Source organism: Protobothrops mucrosquamatus, unplaced genomic scaffold (assembly GCF_001527695.2).
Source record: "Protobothrops mucrosquamatus isolate PMUCROS unplaced genomic scaffold, P.Mucros_1.0 scaffold481, whole genome shotgun sequence".
NCBI lineage: Eukaryota > Metazoa > Chordata > Lepidosauria > Squamata > Viperidae > Protobothrops > Protobothrops mucrosquamatus.
The window spans coordinates 107,133-124,915 of NW_015386801.1; the positions used below are offsets into that span (position 1 = coordinate 107,133).

General features: G+C 42.2%; 1 protein-coding gene across 2 annotated transcripts; it reads right to left on the reverse strand.

Annotated features, from left to right (window-relative positions):
• Nucleotides 1-1,145: 1,145 nt before the first annotated feature.
• On the reverse strand, nt 1,146-14,199 carry TUBA4A (tubulin alpha 4a). Of its 2 annotated transcripts, none has more exons than XM_015816696.1 (4): nt 14,101-14,199; nt 4,942-5,164; nt 4,315-4,463; nt 1,146-2,385 (listed from the first exon to the last, which is right to left on the reverse strand). In XM_015816696.1, exons 1-4 carry the CDS (start codon nt 14,134-14,136, stop codon nt 1,414-1,416), a joined length of 1,380 nt encoding a protein of 459 aa, XP_015672182.1. In that variant the 5' UTR covers nt 14,137-14,199; the 3' UTR covers nt 1,146-1,413. The 2 variants fall into 2 exon arrangements, with proteins under 2 accessions (XP_015672182.1, XP_015672183.1); XM_015816697.1 differs by lacking the exon at nt 14,101-14,199 and adding an exon at nt 10,115-10,207.
• Between the last annotated feature and the right edge of the window lie 3,584 nt (nt 14,200-17,783).

The window sequence follows — 17,783 nt, forward strand, 5'->3', positions numbered from 1 at the left end:
AGTGGTAGCAGTGATGCTATAACTCAGCAATGGCGAACCTTTTAGAGACCGAGTGCCCAAACTGCAACCCAAAACCCACTTTTGCATCATTGGGTGCCGGGTGGGTATGGCCCATTGGCTGGGGGTGGCCCATTGGGTGGGCATGGCTGCAGTGGTAATGGCAGACTGGGTGGGATTAAAAAGTTCAATCAATCAATTCCAACTTTGCAAGATCTTTTTTTTCCCCGAGAAATTAAAATTGACTGATTGATTGAACCTTTTTTTTTTTTTTTTTGCACATGGCAGTGGAGGCCTAAAGCGAAAAAGTTTTATAAAACCCAGCTGAAGGCCTAGGACTGGGGCGACAGCGTGCGTGCCCACAGAGAGGGCTCTGAGTGCCACCTCTGGCACCCGTGCCATAGGTTCACCACCACTGCTATAACTGAAGTCAAGGCCCAGGCTTCAACTTCAGGCCCAGCCTTGGCATTGCCAAGTGCTACTGTTCAGGATGGCCTAGAATGATACTGGGGGTGGAGGGTGGGAGCAGTGAATAGAGAATTTTCTCTTGTTTGCGAGACACACTAGCAGAGTCAAGTTAGGCATTATCTGAATTTTTGATATATCAGTGATGGTGAACCTTTCTGGCTCGGCAGAACTACTGAGGGCAGTTACTACAGCATTGTTAAAACTAACAAGATCTCAGCTTGAATACAGTCCCAGTAAGATTTTTCAGGTCTTCTTTCATGGATTTCAATAAACAAAAACTGGATTTCTGTCAGATGCAATGACTATCTATGCTATGGAAGGTTTGGGCTGGTTGCTTCTAATGGAATGTCTTGATTTAAAATGCTACTCAGTAGTTTGTTGGAAGGTTTTTGCAATACTGTAGTCTGACATTCTATTCTAACATTTGCATCTCATGAAACACGCTATTTTAAAAGGCAACTTTTATTCCCAAAATACATGTAGAAGTATGGAATTTCCCAAGCTGGAAAATAGGTGAATAATCTATTGTTCAGAAATAAGCTGATTGTTTCTTCCGCTAATTCCATTCTTATTTAAAATTAAAACGTCCATTCTTTGATTTAAAGTTTTGTATCAAAATGTATTTGCTTTTGTGATATTGAATGGGTGCAGATACAATCGTTTCATGGCAATGTGCAAAGTGCATGTTGTAACCTCAGATTTTATTACTTTGCCAAAATTATCAGTAGACATGGTATTTTTTATGATATGCTGTTCAGTTTACACATGTAAATTTTTCCTTTGTCAAGTAAGGCAGCCAGAACTACTTGGCAGTTCTGAGCAAAAATTGCATTACATAGAAATGCTCTATGTGAATTCTGGCTGGGACACACACATCACTGTAGTTTAGATTAAAATCACACATACTTTAACGAAAAGGAAGGTCCAGACAAAATAGAGCATTTATACCTATTCTTCTCCCTCCTCTTCATCTTCATATGAATCAATGCCCACCTCCTCATAATCCTTCTCTAGGGCGGCCATATCTTCCCGAGCCTCAGAGAATTCCCCTTCTTCCATCCCCTCCCCAACATACCAGTGCACAAAGGCCCGCTTGGCATACATTAAATCAAACTTGTGGTCCAGGCGGGCCCAGGCCTCAGCAATAGCTGTGGTGTTGCTCAGCATGCACACTGCCCGCTGAACTTTGGCTAGGTCTCCCCCAGGAACTGCAGTGGGAGGCTGGTAGTTGATGCCCACTTTAAAACCTGTAGGGCACCAGTCTACAAACTGGATGCTGCGCTTGGTCTTTATGGCAGCAATGGCAGCATTGACATCCTTAGGTACCACATCGCCACGATACAAAAGGCAGCAGGCCATGTATTTGCCATGGCGAGGATCACACTTCACCATCTGATTAGCAGGCTCAAAGCAAGAATTGGTGATCTCAGCCACAGAAAGCTGCTCATGGTAGGCCTTCTCCGCAGAGATGACCGGAGCATAGGTAGCCAGAGGGAAATGGATGCGGGGGTAGGGCACTAAATTGGTCTGGAACTCGGTCAGGTCTACATTCAGAGCCCCATCAAAGCGCAGCGAGGCAGTGATGGAGGACACAATCTGGCTGATAAGGCGGTTGAGGTTTGTGTAAGTTGGCCGCTCAATGTCCAGATTCCTTCGGCAGATATCATAAATGGCTTCATTGTCCACCATGAAAGCACAATCTGAGTGCTCAAGGGTGGTGTGTGTGGTGAGAATCGAGTTATAAGGTTCCACCACAGCTGTGGAGACCTGTGGAGCTGGGTAAATAGCAAATTCTAACTTGGATTTCTTGCCATAATCAACAGAGAGACGTTCCATCAGCAAGGAAGTAAATCCTGAGCCAGTTCCTCCTCCAAAGCTGTGAAAGACCAAAAATCCTTGGAGTCCTGTACATTGGTCGGCCTGTGAAAATGAAATTATCACTCATCAGTTTGTTTCTCTTAGGTTACAGTGCAAAGCATCATTTTTACCAGAAGAAATCTGAACAAGAAAACCCATTCCACTATTTTAGTTTCTATAGTTGCCCTTCTCAACCAATTGGTTACTTGGAAGTCATTTTCTTTTGCCTCAGGATATTAGCCTCAACTCATTAACTACACAAACAAAATCTCTTTATAACCACCAAGCCAAGCATGGCATCTTTTCTGTTTCATAATGAATGAAGAGAAAGTAATTTTTCAAGGTTAGAAGGCAGCGTCTGATATTATAGTTGCGGCAACCAATTACACATGTGAACAGGGTTGGCTGGAGTGTGATGAAGAAATTCGCTAGAATGTATGTGCCAAATATACCAAGTTCAAATGCTTCCTGAGAACTTGCGCTTCGTTCCAGGAAGGAAGAGGCAGTGCTTGCCAACCAGCTGTAAACCCACCCACCCACCCATCACTTCTTTCTCCTTCTTCCCCAAGAGATTCACAGAAGCTTCTGACCACAGTTGCGAGCAAGAGAAAAAAAGAGTGAGCAAGCAATCGGCAGATAAAGAGGGACTAAGAAGAAGAGATAAAAGTTTGGAAGAGCAAAGGCAACAACATTTTGAACTGAGAGTGGTTTCTTAGGAATTAACTCAGTGTTTAAATTCAGAGAAAGGTTATTGCCTTTATAGTCAACTGGATTGGTGGGAAGAAGTTCTGGAACACTGATGAAGACAGAGGATGGGTAGAGCAATGTGGGGACATGAAAGATGTAGGCCCAAGGCAATGTTTCTCAACCTTGGCAACTTTTAAGATGTGTGGGGAATTCTGGGAGTTGGAGTTCACACATCTTAAAAGTTGCTTTGATTGAGAAACACTGGCCTAAAGGAATGAGTGGCTGAGACAAAATTAGAATTGGAGAACATCACATACAGTAGTGGTCAAAATTGTGGAAACCTTTTGAGAAAAGTGTATTTTTGAGGTTTGATGGCTAATAATACCACTTATTTTGGAGTAGTACCATAAAATTATGTATCAATGGAAAGATAATTTAATCAAGAATGTAATGCAACATAGTTTGTTCAATTATCTGTACTGTATTCTATGAAAAGTTATAGCCAAATAACCAGAAAAAGGAAGCACAACTTGCTTAGGTTGATATTAGGTAGCTTTCCTTCATCTGATTGTAGCCAATGAGCATGAGTGTTTAGAGAGCCAATCAGGTGTCATCTTGTTTTGGCAATGAGTCAATCAGATCACAGTAGGATTCAGTTATTGATGTCATGTATTGAAGCTGAGAGGAGGACATTTGTCAGTGTGTTATGGGATCGCTATCATGTTAGTTGGGGGGGGTTTGTGTTCTTTCATTTAGTGAGCTTGTAAAATGTAATAAAATTAAAGTAATGGTGCAAAGAGTTGACTGGTTGCCCAGAAAGCGATGTTAAATAGTATTATTAAGTGAACAAGGCTACAGTTATAAAGAAATTAGAAGAAAAATTGGTGTAAACTTAACCAAAGATGGCATTTCTACTGTATACTTTTGGCCACTACTGTACAGTACAGTGATTAGAATCCGGAAGACAGATTATTCTTTCAGGTCAGAAGGATGTAAAAAGACATGGGTGAAGCATAAAGGAACAATTCTGAATTTCACATTCATTTGCATTGCACTCAGCATCCTCAACATCTAGAACACAACTTGAATGAATGGAATAATGGAATGAAATGCACGTACCCACCCGCTAAAGAAGTGTAGCATATCAAAAATAATGCCTAGAATTATCCAGAAAGTGCATAAATAACCAATAGTCAGCTTGGACCACAAGGCCCTGCTATCCCAACATCTCCACCATTCTTAGGCAGAGTTGCTTCCATTCCTCCAAAAAATCTGTATCACCCCATTCCCTCATTGCAGTTATACCAGTTTGCGAATCCTATCCAACACCAAGTCAATGATCTCCTTGCCAATGGTGTAATGTCCACGGGCATAGTTGTTGGCAGCATCTTCCTTTCCAGTGATTAGTTGCTCTGGATGGAAGAGCTGACGATAAGTGCCAGAACGAATCTCATCTGGAAAAGATTAAGAGGATGGTGATATAAAGTTTATTACAGCGTACTGTATATTTTCAAGCAGACATCTAGCAAGCTGAATTTAACAAGACATCTAAGAAAGGGTACTGTGCAGGCCAAATCTTACAGAAACTGAAGACCCGGAGGATTTATGGGCTTTTCATTCTAGGACAAAATCACTTTATCAGGAGTCTACCTTACTGAGTTATTTCAACCGAATGCCTCTGTGGGAACTGAACAAGGAGTTGGCAAGTCAAGTCTCTTGTCCTATAACAGCCATACTGGATGGTAATTCTGGATACAGTAGACCCTGTACATCTAGGAGCGAACTGGAGAAGAATGTACCTAATTCAGACTAAAACCACATGTTCTGCTCCGCCAAAAAGAAGAAATGAATGAACGTGAGACTATTTGAGAAGAGTTGCTGCTCTTGTCTTCTAGGAGGCTTAAGAGTCAAAACTTCCATAGTTGTACTCACCAATCACAGTGGGTTCCAAGTCCACAAAGACAGCCCGGGGGACATGCTTCCCAGAACCAGTTTCACAGAAGAAGGTAGTAAATGAGTCATCTCCACCGCCAATGGTCTTATCACTTGGCATTTGTCCATCTGGCTGAATTCCATGTTCCAGGCAATACAGTTCCCAGCAAGTATTGCCCATCTGCACGCCAGCTTGGCCGACATGGACAGAGATACACTCACGCTACAGAAAGAAGAGAAAGTTGACTTCTTAGAGTGGTATCACAAGCAAGGCATCAAGCTGTGAGTCTGACAGAGCAAAGATGTACCATCTTGTGTACCATTACTGGTGGAAGGAGTTTTACCAGGCCATTGGCTCAACGGGGTATTCTTATGGTTTTACAAGTTAGTGGTTTTATTTTTATTTTTGAGAATGGGATACCAGGAATATTTCATTGTGGAATTTTAATGAGCACTATATCCATATTAAACCTGTCTTTGGAATGGAATTGTTTCTAAACCTACTGAACAAAGGAGCAATAACAATGCAGCATAAGAGATAACAAACGCAACTTAGCTGCCTATGTACTTCTGCATTTACAGGTTATAGTAACAGGAATACTATTTACTTAGATGTTACACTTCTAAGTGTAACGCCAAAGTAACCGTATGTAACACAGTTACTTTTAACAAAGTAACTAAGCTATTCATTACCTCAAAAAGCTTAGGTGACCATTTCAAAATGAAATGGTGGCAGTTCTTGAAGTCAGCAAAACAGGAAGCAGAGTTAAGAAATCTATTGCATACCAAAGCCACAAGGAAATTAGTATAAACTGCCAGCCTGTGCACTTCCACGCCTTCTACTTCATATGTGCAAATAGCACTTCCTTTTCACGCCTACATATCTATAGCCTATAAAATGCATGCACACTTGCTAGCATGCTCTTCTCCCACATTATACACGGCACACAAATTTATTAAATTTAAATTAAATTTGCCTGCAAATTTACACTCAAAAGTAAGAAAACATGTTAAGGCACACTTTCCCTCTCCCTAAGGCATGGGTGGGGAAACTCATGGCCCTCCAGATGTTGCAGAACGTATCATTTGCCATGTTGACTGGAGCTGCTAAGAGTTGTAGCTCAGCAAGATCTGGATTCCTCTCCCTGAAATCCAAATTTAAGTTTAGCCATTTCCTATCCAAGTATCAAGAGAGTGACAATGTTCACTGCAGCAGGTTTCAGCTCAGCAGTTCAGAAAGAACTCACAGCTGCATAAACAGCAAAGCTCATTGGAGAGCTTCAATCAAGAAAGAAATATGAAGAAGGACCCAGTTTTTCATCATCTCCCAAAAGAAATTTGGGTCTAAAAGCCAATACAGACCAGAGCCTCCCTGAATTGACTGCAGCCCTGCAACAACACCTTCAAGTCCACTACACTGTGGAACACAGTGACCAAGGCGGGAAAAGCCAAATAGATATTTCCCAAAGTTTTTAAATGTTTGCTAGTGAATTTGTGCCAGCTGTGTTTAGTGTATCAAATATTTAGGATCAAGTCAGGGCACCTATTTGCCAAACAGCCTGCTGGACTACCTTCGCGAGGCCGTCATGAACCTGAGCACATACAATACTGTTTTAAATAAAAATGGTAATTCCAAGATGGCCACGTTATCCATCTTTCCAAGGAGAAGGGGTGAGTTCAGAGTAATGCTAGATAGAAATGGACTGGTTTAATTTTGTTTTTTAAAGTAAGTAAGAGAACTCACTATAATCCCAAGGAGAGGTGGAACCTGAATACTGTATACAAAGAGGGTGCTATGTATGGAATCTTACCTATAATTTTAAAACTAGGCATTATCTCTGAAATTGAGACTGCAAATATATGTTGTGGGACACGTTGTGTTTCTTCATAGTGGTAATGGATTCATATTTACTGAGAATGAGACCTAAAACCCTATCAGATTAGATCCTACCAAGAACCCCCCTTCATTGGTTCCCTGGCAGTGGGGAAAATCAAGCAAACTTCAATCACAGAGGATGATTCCAGGAGGAACATAAACCTGAACAGATGTTTCCATAACCAGTCAAACATTCTGGGAGTTGCAATCCTAACACACACAGAGAATGCCACATTGGTCAATGGTGTGTGCCACAGCTGTACTATACTCTTTTACAGCTCCCTTTTAGAATGCATACAAACAGAATCATAAAACCAAGCACACAACAATCACAAGGACAAGCCAGTAAGCCATTGTTAAAGGAAAAAAAAAGCCAGACTGAGAGAACAATAGATTGACTATTCCTGTTGCAAATGAGTGGCATAATTGTCCCATAAAACTGTATGCTAATTTTTGCCTGTATAAGCAACTCCCCCCCACCTCCACCCCCACCCCATATCACTATGCAGCATCTCTCATTCAACTTATCCAAGGCACAATTACCCAAGAGACCATTTTTCAAGCTATTTATACTGTACTTTAAAAGCTCAAACTAAGTAGTGTAGTACAGGGGATAAAACCAGAGGAAATATGAATTGATATGAAAATTAATTCTTGGTCATAGTCTCAACTCCACAGAAATCAAATATTACACAAAAGAATAAAATGGTACATAAAATTAAATTTGGAAATAAAATCATTTTTAGATTTTTCAATCCTTTCCAGACGTGTCAACTAAATGAGACACAGATTTACTTTAAGGTTTAAAAAAGGAAAGAGGCTTAGGCACTCTTACCCAAGGTAATGAAATCCTACTAACTCAATAGCAAGTAGTGTTACTATAAAAAAATGATTGGAGTGCACATAATTATCTTCATTCCTTGTGGAACAAACAGAAAAAAAGAACAAATGCCTCTTTTTTTAACTCACAGATTGAGTGTTACTAGGGAATACATAGGAAAAGCATTTTGTAAGTGTGTCATTTCAAGCCTCTTACTGATAATTAATGAATTATAATGATTATAATGAATAATTATAATTATAATGAATTAGCTGCATATTATTTGTTCAGTACTGTACTCACCTATCAATTTGCCGCATACTACAACCATGGTTTTATTTGTTCTGGGTTTTCTCCCCCAAAACCTCCAATTCCCAACAGCATCCCTAACTGATGCTGACAAATCCAACTGCACACGTACTCTACATCATCAAAATTCAGAGAATTATGACAAAGGTTTAAAACGGTCCCTGAACACAAGCTCTAAAGTCAAGTTTAAACTTTGCTACAGATTTGCTAGATAACCTTGAGCAAATTCTTACCCTCAGCTCCTCATATGGATATACTGGCCTATCATACTTAGCCCATAAATAAATAAAAATCTGAATAACTCTAGAAATATTTCATACACTTCGAATGCGCGTGTGCCCACCAGCATTTTTAAGATTCCCCAAGCTTCCTAACTGGCTTGTTTTTTTAATCCTTCCAATTAAAAAAAAAAACACGACTCTAGCAAAGTACACATCTCATTTTATGTTATTAATGGTTCTGATTTAAAATGTTATTGAGTGCAGACAGTAGTGACAAGTTTGATGGCTTAGTACAGAGGTAGGCAACCTTGGCTCTTTTATGACTCGTGGACTTCAACTCCCAGAATTCCTGAGCCAGCATGGCTGGCTCAGGAATTCTGGGAGTTGAAGTCCACGAGTCATAAAAGAGCCAAGGTTGCCTACCCCTGGCTTAGTAGTATGTGGATAAAGCCAGTCAACTGTGCTTCATTCAGCAAACCACGAATTAGCAAGCCAAGACAGACCAGATCTCTTTACAGACTCTTTGGTGCTTGGAACAAGTCCAGTGATTTTGCGGGGTAGAAAAGCTCCAACGCCACCAATACTGGTGAGGGCAAGTAAAACGTAAAATAAAAAAAATAATAATTAATGGCTCTTAGCAGCAGAGCAAGTTTTGGGCAAGGAATTTACTTGCGCGGCCGGCCCGCACTCCGATGGCGCCCCGGGGACTCTTAAATGGCGCTTATATTCGTACTTTTTCCTTCCGAGCTTCGAATCGGAAGCCGCAATTGGCTGGCCAAAACGAACGTCCTATTTCAAAAAGCTCTCTTCCGCTTTCCACACCTCATTCGCTCAGATTCACAAAGTGACGCAGTTGAAAAAAAAAAAGAAAAAAAAAACCGCCCCAGCCCTTCAGGGAACTGGCTCCCGGAGCTGGGAGAACGAGTCTCCCCCATTGGGAAAACTTGCCTCGGAGGGGGGCTGCTTCCTGCTCGCTGAGACTGGAATACTAAATATAGGACACCCTTTCTCAAAGTACAGAAATCCCAGCCACCCACCCACCCCGTCCCGAAATGAAACAGGAGAGGCAATTGCCTACTTTGGACAGAAGCCCGGACGGGGGCCCAGCTATTTCCAGCTCCCAAGATTTCGCTGGAAGCGGGTCGGCGGAGCGTCCTAGCCCGGTGCTCCCTTCTTTTCCCCCTGCCTATTAATAACCTCTTACCCCCCCCCCCAAAGCAGTGGATGTGAAGCGTGCGTGTGGGTGTCGAAGGTAGAGGAACATCTGCCCCCACCCACCCAATGACTCCTCTGAACGAGGATATTCTCCCCGCTCCCCCTGCCAACCAGGGCAGGCCAGCAGGGCTTGGAAGTGGCCTCCCCAACTTCGGTAGGGTCCACACACCAGCCTCCCTTGCACGTGAGCAACCTGCGCCCCAAACCAGCTGTCCCTGCTCGTTGCACCCGCGCGCGGCTGGGAAGGAAGCGGCGAGCGCCGAGCGCGCAAAACTACTACTAGAGGCCTAGCCTCTCTCTCGCCCGCTCCTTCCGCGCGTCCGGAACACGCGCCCGGAGTCGGGTAGCTCGCTACGTCTCGAAGCCCCGCCGTTTTGAAATTCACGGGTTCGGCCCTGGGTCAGCTCGTCCCCCTTTGCTCTCCCCGACAGGCCACGTTACACTGGGCAGGTGACGTGGGCTGAGAGCGGGAGGAGAGCTTCCCCCACCACCATTACGCGCGGTTATGGAGCACCTTCACCTTGCCCGGAGAGCGGAAGAAACTCAAAAGCGCGCCTAACCTCTACGGGACCGCCATAGTCCACAACAGGGACCAACCATGAACTGTGCCAGCGAGGGCGCGGTATGGGAAAGGCGAGCTAGGTGGGACGCGTGTCCCCTTCGGAGCGCAGTAGCAGCCCCGGGACGCTTAGGCCAGCTCCGCGCGCGCCTCTATTCGCGCTTTCCCCTTACCATGGTGCAGGGTGACGGGGCTGAAATCTCACACTGAGTCGGTGCGACGGAGTCTCGGTGAGAAGCAGCTACGCCTGGTGCAAGTCACTCTACCGCAGTGGCCTTATAAAGGAGGGGCGGGCAGCCCTGTCAGAAGGGGGCGTGCCTAAAAGGTTGCTCCTCCTGAGCCTTCGTGGGTGTACGGGCGACGCAACTCATAGGAAGGGAGGGTTTGTTCTCCGCTGGAAGCGAGGAAGGCCGAGCTGGGTGGCCACAGTGCTCAAACTTTTTTTTTTCCAGCTTTGATGAAGGGCATACAACTTTAAAGAAGCGGGCCCAACCCCAACCCCCTTTTTTTCTTCTCTATTATAGCAATTCAAAGTATGGGGCTGTTTCCTTCCCCCCCCTTTTTTTCTTTTATACTAGATAATTTACCACTAGGATTAACGAAGATCAGAATAGCTATTAGAAGAAATCTGCAAAAGATTTATTACAGGACGTATTTTACGTCCTGTAAAACCTGATGTAATTATCGGGTAATATATCCCAATTCAGTACTACATTTTTTTTATACTGTGCATTTTTTTATTTTTGGTATGAATAAATTGTTCTGTTTCTGTAAATGCCTTCAATAACATTCAATAACTGAAGTTTCAGAGGCTGGGAAGTTTCAGGGCCATGTAAGATACATAACACATATTTTAACTACATGTATGTAGTTAAAACTATTTCTTTTGTAAAGTATCAGGAATTTGAAGGTCTCATTACTGTATTTAATAGCTGATAAACAATAACAATCTCATGAGTCCATATTCCTTCCTCCCCCCCCCCAAGTATTACCAGCCAGCTTGAAAATGGAATTGCTCTCAAAGTCAGTTTTAAATGTAAACAACTGGTAAGGTTGTCCATAAGATAAGAAGGAAAAAAAGTAGTGGCTGTATATCAAATATAATTTTACCGTATATAGTTACAAATGTATCATTTGCTGAACAAGTCAAAGTGGCCCACTTCTCAGATACAATGAAAAACAACCCAGAGCTACATTATTGCTTTAGAGTTTAGACAGAGCAATGAAAAGGCAAGAATAAGCAGTTATTGCTAGAGTTGTCACTTGAAGGGTGCTCCGCATCAAAATTTGACCTCTGAGCAACTGCAAGAACATCACAGCTACTTTAAAGTGGTAAGCTTGGAGTGCATCTCAGTGCTGTTCTACTTAATGTAATTATATTCAGCTCAATTAAACCTATTCCTAGTTTAAACAGGGCTACAGCTATGCTTCCTGTTCTTCGGTTGTGTTCCTAAAGTGCTGAATCTATAGTCGATTGAAAAAAAAGCCCATACAATTGACTTGGCCCATATACTAAGTTGTAAAAATTGTCTGATCCTCTCTTAATCAACACTACTCTTATTCTTCACCATTAGCATTTTGCAAAATGTTTTATTTGTGCATTATTTCCTCCTACTTCGCTTTATTGGATTATCTTGGTTTTAATATTTCTGCAGGTGGAGACCCTATAATATAGTTCATTTCTGGTTAAGTTTATTGTATGAATTCAGACACTGATTTGTAAATCATAGTATATGATTTATATCATGTTGAATGAACTCACATAATTCTATGCCTTTGATTCAGTCTTGACTCCTGGTGACTACATGGGCAGGTCTATGCAGTTTTCTTGGCAACATTTTCAGAAATAGTTTGTTAGTTCCTGCCTCCTAGGATTGGGAGAAAGTGAATGGCCCAAAGTCATTCTACTAGTTGCACACCTAAAACAGGACTAGAACTCATGATCTCCAGATTCCTAATCTGGTACCTTAACCTCTGCACCAAAGTTGCTGTCAGCTAATTATATAACCAATTACTACTTCCCTCTTTAAATCTCTTTTTTTAAAAAAAAAATAAATCAAAATAGTCCAGACACTTTAACCTTTTCTGATAAGTTGCTCCTTAGTATTTTGAGTGTCCCTTTCAGTTCTGCTTTAATGTAATTTTTTTATTATAACGATGACTTAATCACGCCATCCTGCTTTTCACAATAGCATTAAATGAAGTAAAATAGTCTCATCGTTTTACTAGGAAAGAAATATTTTGGTTATGCTCTGGAAAGTCCTTTCAGATGAAGGGGTCAGAAGAGCAACCTTAGGAAGGAGCACCCATGCACTGGGCTCAGCTAACTGAAAGATCTTCAACTATGGCAGACCCCAAAATGTAAGATTTGGGGAGTGTTAGGGCAGGGCTTTTCAACTTTTTCACAGATTGTATCACTTTTAGGACATGACAATATTCGAGTACCACCAGTGCTTAGCAAGTTATCAAAAACGTGATGACTAAAAAAAAAGGGGGGGGGGGATTTTGGGCTTTACTGGTTAGATTTATTTGTTGTTATAGAAATGGTTAGTTTATAATATTATGGAAAAGTAAAAAGTTGAGATTCAATGTTAATGCTTCCTTCTACTGCAACAGAGGAAGTCAAAAGTCAATGGCTTTTCTTTTTCTCTTCTCCCCCTCTCTTTTCCCTTTTTCTCTCACCCTTTCTTCGCAAAAGCCCCTCGCTCGCTCTTTCACTCTTTGCTTGCAAAAGCCCCTTGCTCTCACTCACTTTGCTTGCAAAAGCCCCCCCTCTCTCTCTCACTCTTTGCTTGCAAAGGCTGCTTTCTCTCTCTCTCTCTCTCCTCACAGCTTCGCTAACAAAAGCCTCTCCTCTTTCTTTCTCCGTGTTTTTTTTCCTCCCCCTCTCGCCAAAATCTCCTTTTATGGCTTCTCCTCTCTCCGCCCCCCTCCTCCTTTTCTCTTCCAGATGCACCCGAAGCTCCAATCAGCATGTAGCTGTGCACGCAGGTCCTGGGGCTTCTGCCGAGCCCTGCAGCTCCAGCTGATCTCCTCCAGACCTATGCGGTGCCCTTTAGCTTGTTTCCCGCTACATTTGACTAGGGGTCATGTACCACCTGCCAGGTGCTAAAGTACCACTGGTGGTACGCGTACCACCGGTTGAAAAGCCCTGTGTTAGGGCATGCAAGAGATCAAAAGACGAATGCTCCTATGTGGAAAATACAACTTCAAATATTCTAGCTTAAAACCAGAAATATCTCTGTAGTCAGAGTAGGTAAGGGAGCACCTGACCAACCTTATCTCAGGTCAGAAGCCAAACAGAGTAAGACTGGGCCAACACTAGGAGAAGAGGCCACCAGGGAATCCCAAAGATATAAGACAGACTCAGAGCTAAAAAAAAAATAGCCCTGGGAAACCACTTCCATAGGGTCACTTAGAGAACTGAGTAGCTGTATCCTGGTGTCATTACACTCATTACCCTTTGAGGCAAAATAGTGCTTCTGGGCATCTCTTGATACACATCCTCATGCTTTGCAAGTCCAATACTGAAAGCAGGGTTCACTTTATAAATCCCTTCAATCAGCAAATAAAGGAGAGTGGAGCAGCCCCTTTTGATCAGGAAGACTTTTTCACTAGGACCATCCCCTTTGTCTCCAGAGCTGAAGAGACTCTTCCGTTCTCCAGCACTGTCTTTGCTTAGGAATGTTGCCTATGGTGATGGCAGGTCTGGACATGTGCCCCACTTTTCTTGTACATCTCCAGCTGCGCTTGCTGGGACAGGTATTCTTCCCCTGGGGCCCAGTCTCTGTAGAAAAGATATCCTGTATACAAACAGCCTGACTCTGGAGTTTAAGTCAGGCTAGTAATGATAATTAGATATTCTATTTATAATAACAAACAAACAGATGAATAAGCTAATAAGGAACCCACGAAAAGGGAGCAAAAGTGGGTAATGGCCAGGATAGATAAATAATACTGTGGCAACTGAGAACTAGCAGCAAGATACTGAAGGCTGGCAGGATTGTGAAATCTGACTCTTGCTTGAAATACCTAAATGTCTAGGGGAGATGCTAAGAATAGGACCAGTTAGGGAAGCATCTTCAGGTTTTCATCCTGGATTCAAGTATGGTTTTAGCCACCTTTTATGTCTTATAATTTATTGAAGAAGGCAACTCACCAAAAATCCAACAACTATAACCTGGCTTTGTGGCATCAATCATCTACCAGTTCTCCAGTCCACTGGGCCAGCTTTCAGGAAAGCCATGTCCTAAGAAATCTGGAGAGAAAAAGAAAATAGACTTATTTATTAACTCAACCCCACAAGCAGTCAGGATTCACCTAGGAAAATTCAGGTCAGAAGCCAAACAGATTGGGCTAGTACTAGAACAGTGGTGGCGAACCTATGGCACGGGTGCCAGAGGCGGCACTCAGAGCCCTCTCTGTGGGCATGCATGCCATCGCCCCAGTCCTAGGCCTTCAGCTGGGTTTTATAAAACCTTTTCGCTTTAGGCCTCCGCTGCCATGTGCAAAAAAAAAAAAAAAAGGTTCAATCAGTCAATTTCAACTTCTCGCGGGAAAAAAAAAGATTTTGCAAAGTTGGAATTGATTGATTGAACTTTTTAGTCCCACCCAGTCTGTCATTACCACCGCAGCCACGCCCACCCAATGGGCTACACCCATCCAATGGGCCACACCCACCCGGCACTTGACGATGCATAAGTGGGTTTTGGGTTGCAGTTTGGGCACTCGGTCTCTAAAAGGTTCGCCATCACTGTACTAGAATGAGGAGGGGATATAGGACAGAGTTGGAGTGAGACAAAGACAAACCCTTAAGTTGTTCTTAGCATTTAGGAGCTACATTCCATATGTGGGCTGTGTTCTCCTCGCCTTGGGCTCAGCATCTACATTTCTGCTTATCTTTAACAAAAAGCTGCTGCATAGACACTGAAATTGCCACTCTGCAGTGCAGCAAACCAATACGGCAGGATGATGAGGTACGGGTGGGAATAGGATGATTTTTAAAATCTAGAGATTTTTTCTTCAGGGGATCAATTTTGCATTGTTAATGCCTTAAACACTTGATCATCATCTCTGCCCTCTTTTCCTCTTCTGCATATACTGCTCCATACATGTATTAATTAAAGGGGATGTGACGGCTACCTTCAAATGTTTGAAAGACTGTCTTTTAAAAGATGAAATAGATGTATCTAAGATAAAACCAGTAACAAAATCTAGGAGGTAAAATAAATGGCAGCTGAAGGCAGGTTCAATTTAAGGTAGGAAAAACAAGAAAGTCATTCTGGTGTCAGATGAGAGGCACAAGGTGAGCCATCCACAGCCTAGTGTTTTCTAGATGTGTTAGAACAGGGGTGTGAAGCTGCCGGCCCACGGGCCGGATGCGTCATGGCAAAACTGCACCCACCCCATTGCCGGCAATGGCAAAAAAATCACGATACGTCGCGACACGTCACGTGACGTTGCGAGTTTGACACCCCTGTGCTAGAATGTACAGATAGGGTAGGCTGACCTACAGTAGATGAATATTTCTTGGAAGAGTTATAGCCAAGTAGCTGAGTCCTTAGCATGTTTCTTATATATCACTGTGGGTACTTCAGGAAGGATGTTTATTTATTTTTTCCGATTTATATGGCTGCCCATCTTGCACAAAATGACTCTGGGCGTCATGCAATAAAACCAGAAAAAAGAAAGCATTTTTACAAAATCAGATTAATTAAATCTAACAAAAACAAGCACGAGAGGAAATATATATGAAGATGTTGCACATTATGCAACCAGATGCCAGGCCTGTTGAAAGAACCACATTTTAAGGGATTTCTGGAAGGTCATGACAATGCAGTCCTGAAATGAGATTTATTCACTTAAAATAGGCAAGTCTGCTGTACTTTTCAAGATGAGTCACCATCTAGTTTAAAGTATATTTAATATTCTGAGCAATACATAGTCTTAGAGAAAACCAACGAAAGCTTTTAGCAGCCAAGGGATTCATTGCCTTCAAAAACAAACTTGCTTTCATTTGGTGGCTGAAATCCCACAAACAGGTTAAAGGTGAGAGGGTTCTGCCTATAATATAGCATCAACTCAGAAAAATCCCTCCTTCTCCATGTAGCTATTTATATCTTCTCTAGAGAAATGGACCTTTCCAAAAGGGTAGGGAACCAGATGTTTCTCAGCAGAACTGCCAGTATCTGTGTCCATTGCCATGCCACTTGGATTGCCAATTCATTAACATCTGAAAGGCCATTTGTTGCCAGTTCTTGCACACAAGAATGAATCTCTGATGCAGAATGTGTCATTGGGTTCATTCACTTGAAATGGTGTTATTAATGCAAACATGAGGCAAAGAAATAGGAAATATCCAAGTCATATGAACTGACTTCAGTACAGCATTACACAAATTATATTTTGAACTATTGCAATTACCATTTGGACTTTGGGTCAGGCAGCCAAATATCTTAAGCCAACTCAGCCACAGACCAACTTGTTCTGCTAGCTGCATCTCCCTTGAATATCAGTGGATTCTACAGAATATCCAGCACCATTCAAGGCAGGCTTTTTCAATCCAATCCAGTTCACTTGTTTCTGCAGAACTGGAATCCTCTGGCCTGATCCTACCCAATTTGGTAAGCTGGTTGGTGCACCTCATAGAACATAAGGTATTTTTATGAGCTGCATTTAATTGTAAATGCCTGGATTGGAGCCAAACTTTTATTTCCTAGGTATAGGATCACCTTTTGGGTTAGCAATTTACAATAAAATGAAAGTGATGGGAGAGGGGGGATTAACATCAATTCATACAGTGCATGTGCCCAAATTGTCACATGATATGTCTCTGACTCTTCCTTCTCAAAACAGATTATTTTTAAGAGATGTAAGAATATCTCCAATTAATATAAGTATGACAGTTTTGGAATTACACTGAAATCTAATCACCAGCATAGATTGCAAATTTAAAATGACACCCTTATCTTGAGTCACACAAATTATTGCTAACGGTCATTTTCATTTTAGCATTGAATAAATATTCATACATTTATTATTCATGAATGAGAACACAACTCAGCTATTTGAGCCTAATAAACGAAGTTCTCCCAAGGTCTAATTCTTAAGGATTTGTCTATGGCCTATGCTAAAGCCAACAGTGGTAGAAACAGGGTAAATTTACACGATCCATATTAAAAGACTTTTTTTTCTAGTGACCAAATGATGATTTGCAGATTGTATTAAATTGTGGTTTATCAAATCAACCAGAATTGTCGGGGCTAATAGGAAACTACAAAAACCATAATATGGATTAGTATGAATCCAGGCACTTCCCCGCCCATTGCCTTCCTGATGCTCCAGTCCTTTAGCATCCCGTTTTTCTTTTTCTTAAAACAACAGCCAGTGTACTTAAGTGGGTGTGCCCGCCTGGGTGTAGTGTGGGGATGGCAGGGGCAGAATGTGGAGTGATAGCATGACGTGGCTGATGCAGAGCTAATTCCTTTGTCTCGCATTTAATCGAGTACCTTCTCTACTCCAGCGCTCTTTTAGCTTAGGAGTGAAACAAACATCGCCAGTAGCTTTATTTGCTTACTAACAGTGTGGCAGGTGGCCAAGGGAGTCGGCAGGGCAGGGCAATGGATTTAGTAAAGGACAGTAAAACATATGCAGGGAGTATTGCAGCGATTGCCAAGTACTTAGTAGAGAAATACGACTCAGCCCAGGATTTGCCTTAGGTAAAAAAAGGAATCTTAGGCCCTCTTCTTCCCTAAGGCAATCTGTGAACCTCAATTGGCAAAAGTTGCTATCCAGATGAATCATCAACCCAAACCCTGATTTGCAAAATGTTCTGCCCAGAGA

Coding starts and splice junctions, on each gene's coding strand:
- TUBA4A (XM_015816696.1), bottom strand. CDS start 14,136: ATGCCACAAAGCCAGGTTATAGTTGTTGGATTTTTG. Junction 4,464..4,941: donor CTTGGAACCCACTGTGATTG/GTGAGTACAACT, acceptor AATCTTTTCCAG/ATGAGATTCGTTCTGGCACT. Junction 2,386..4,314: donor TGGATAGGATTCGCAAACTG/GTATAACTGCAA, acceptor TCATTTTCACAG/GCCGACCAATGTACAGGACT.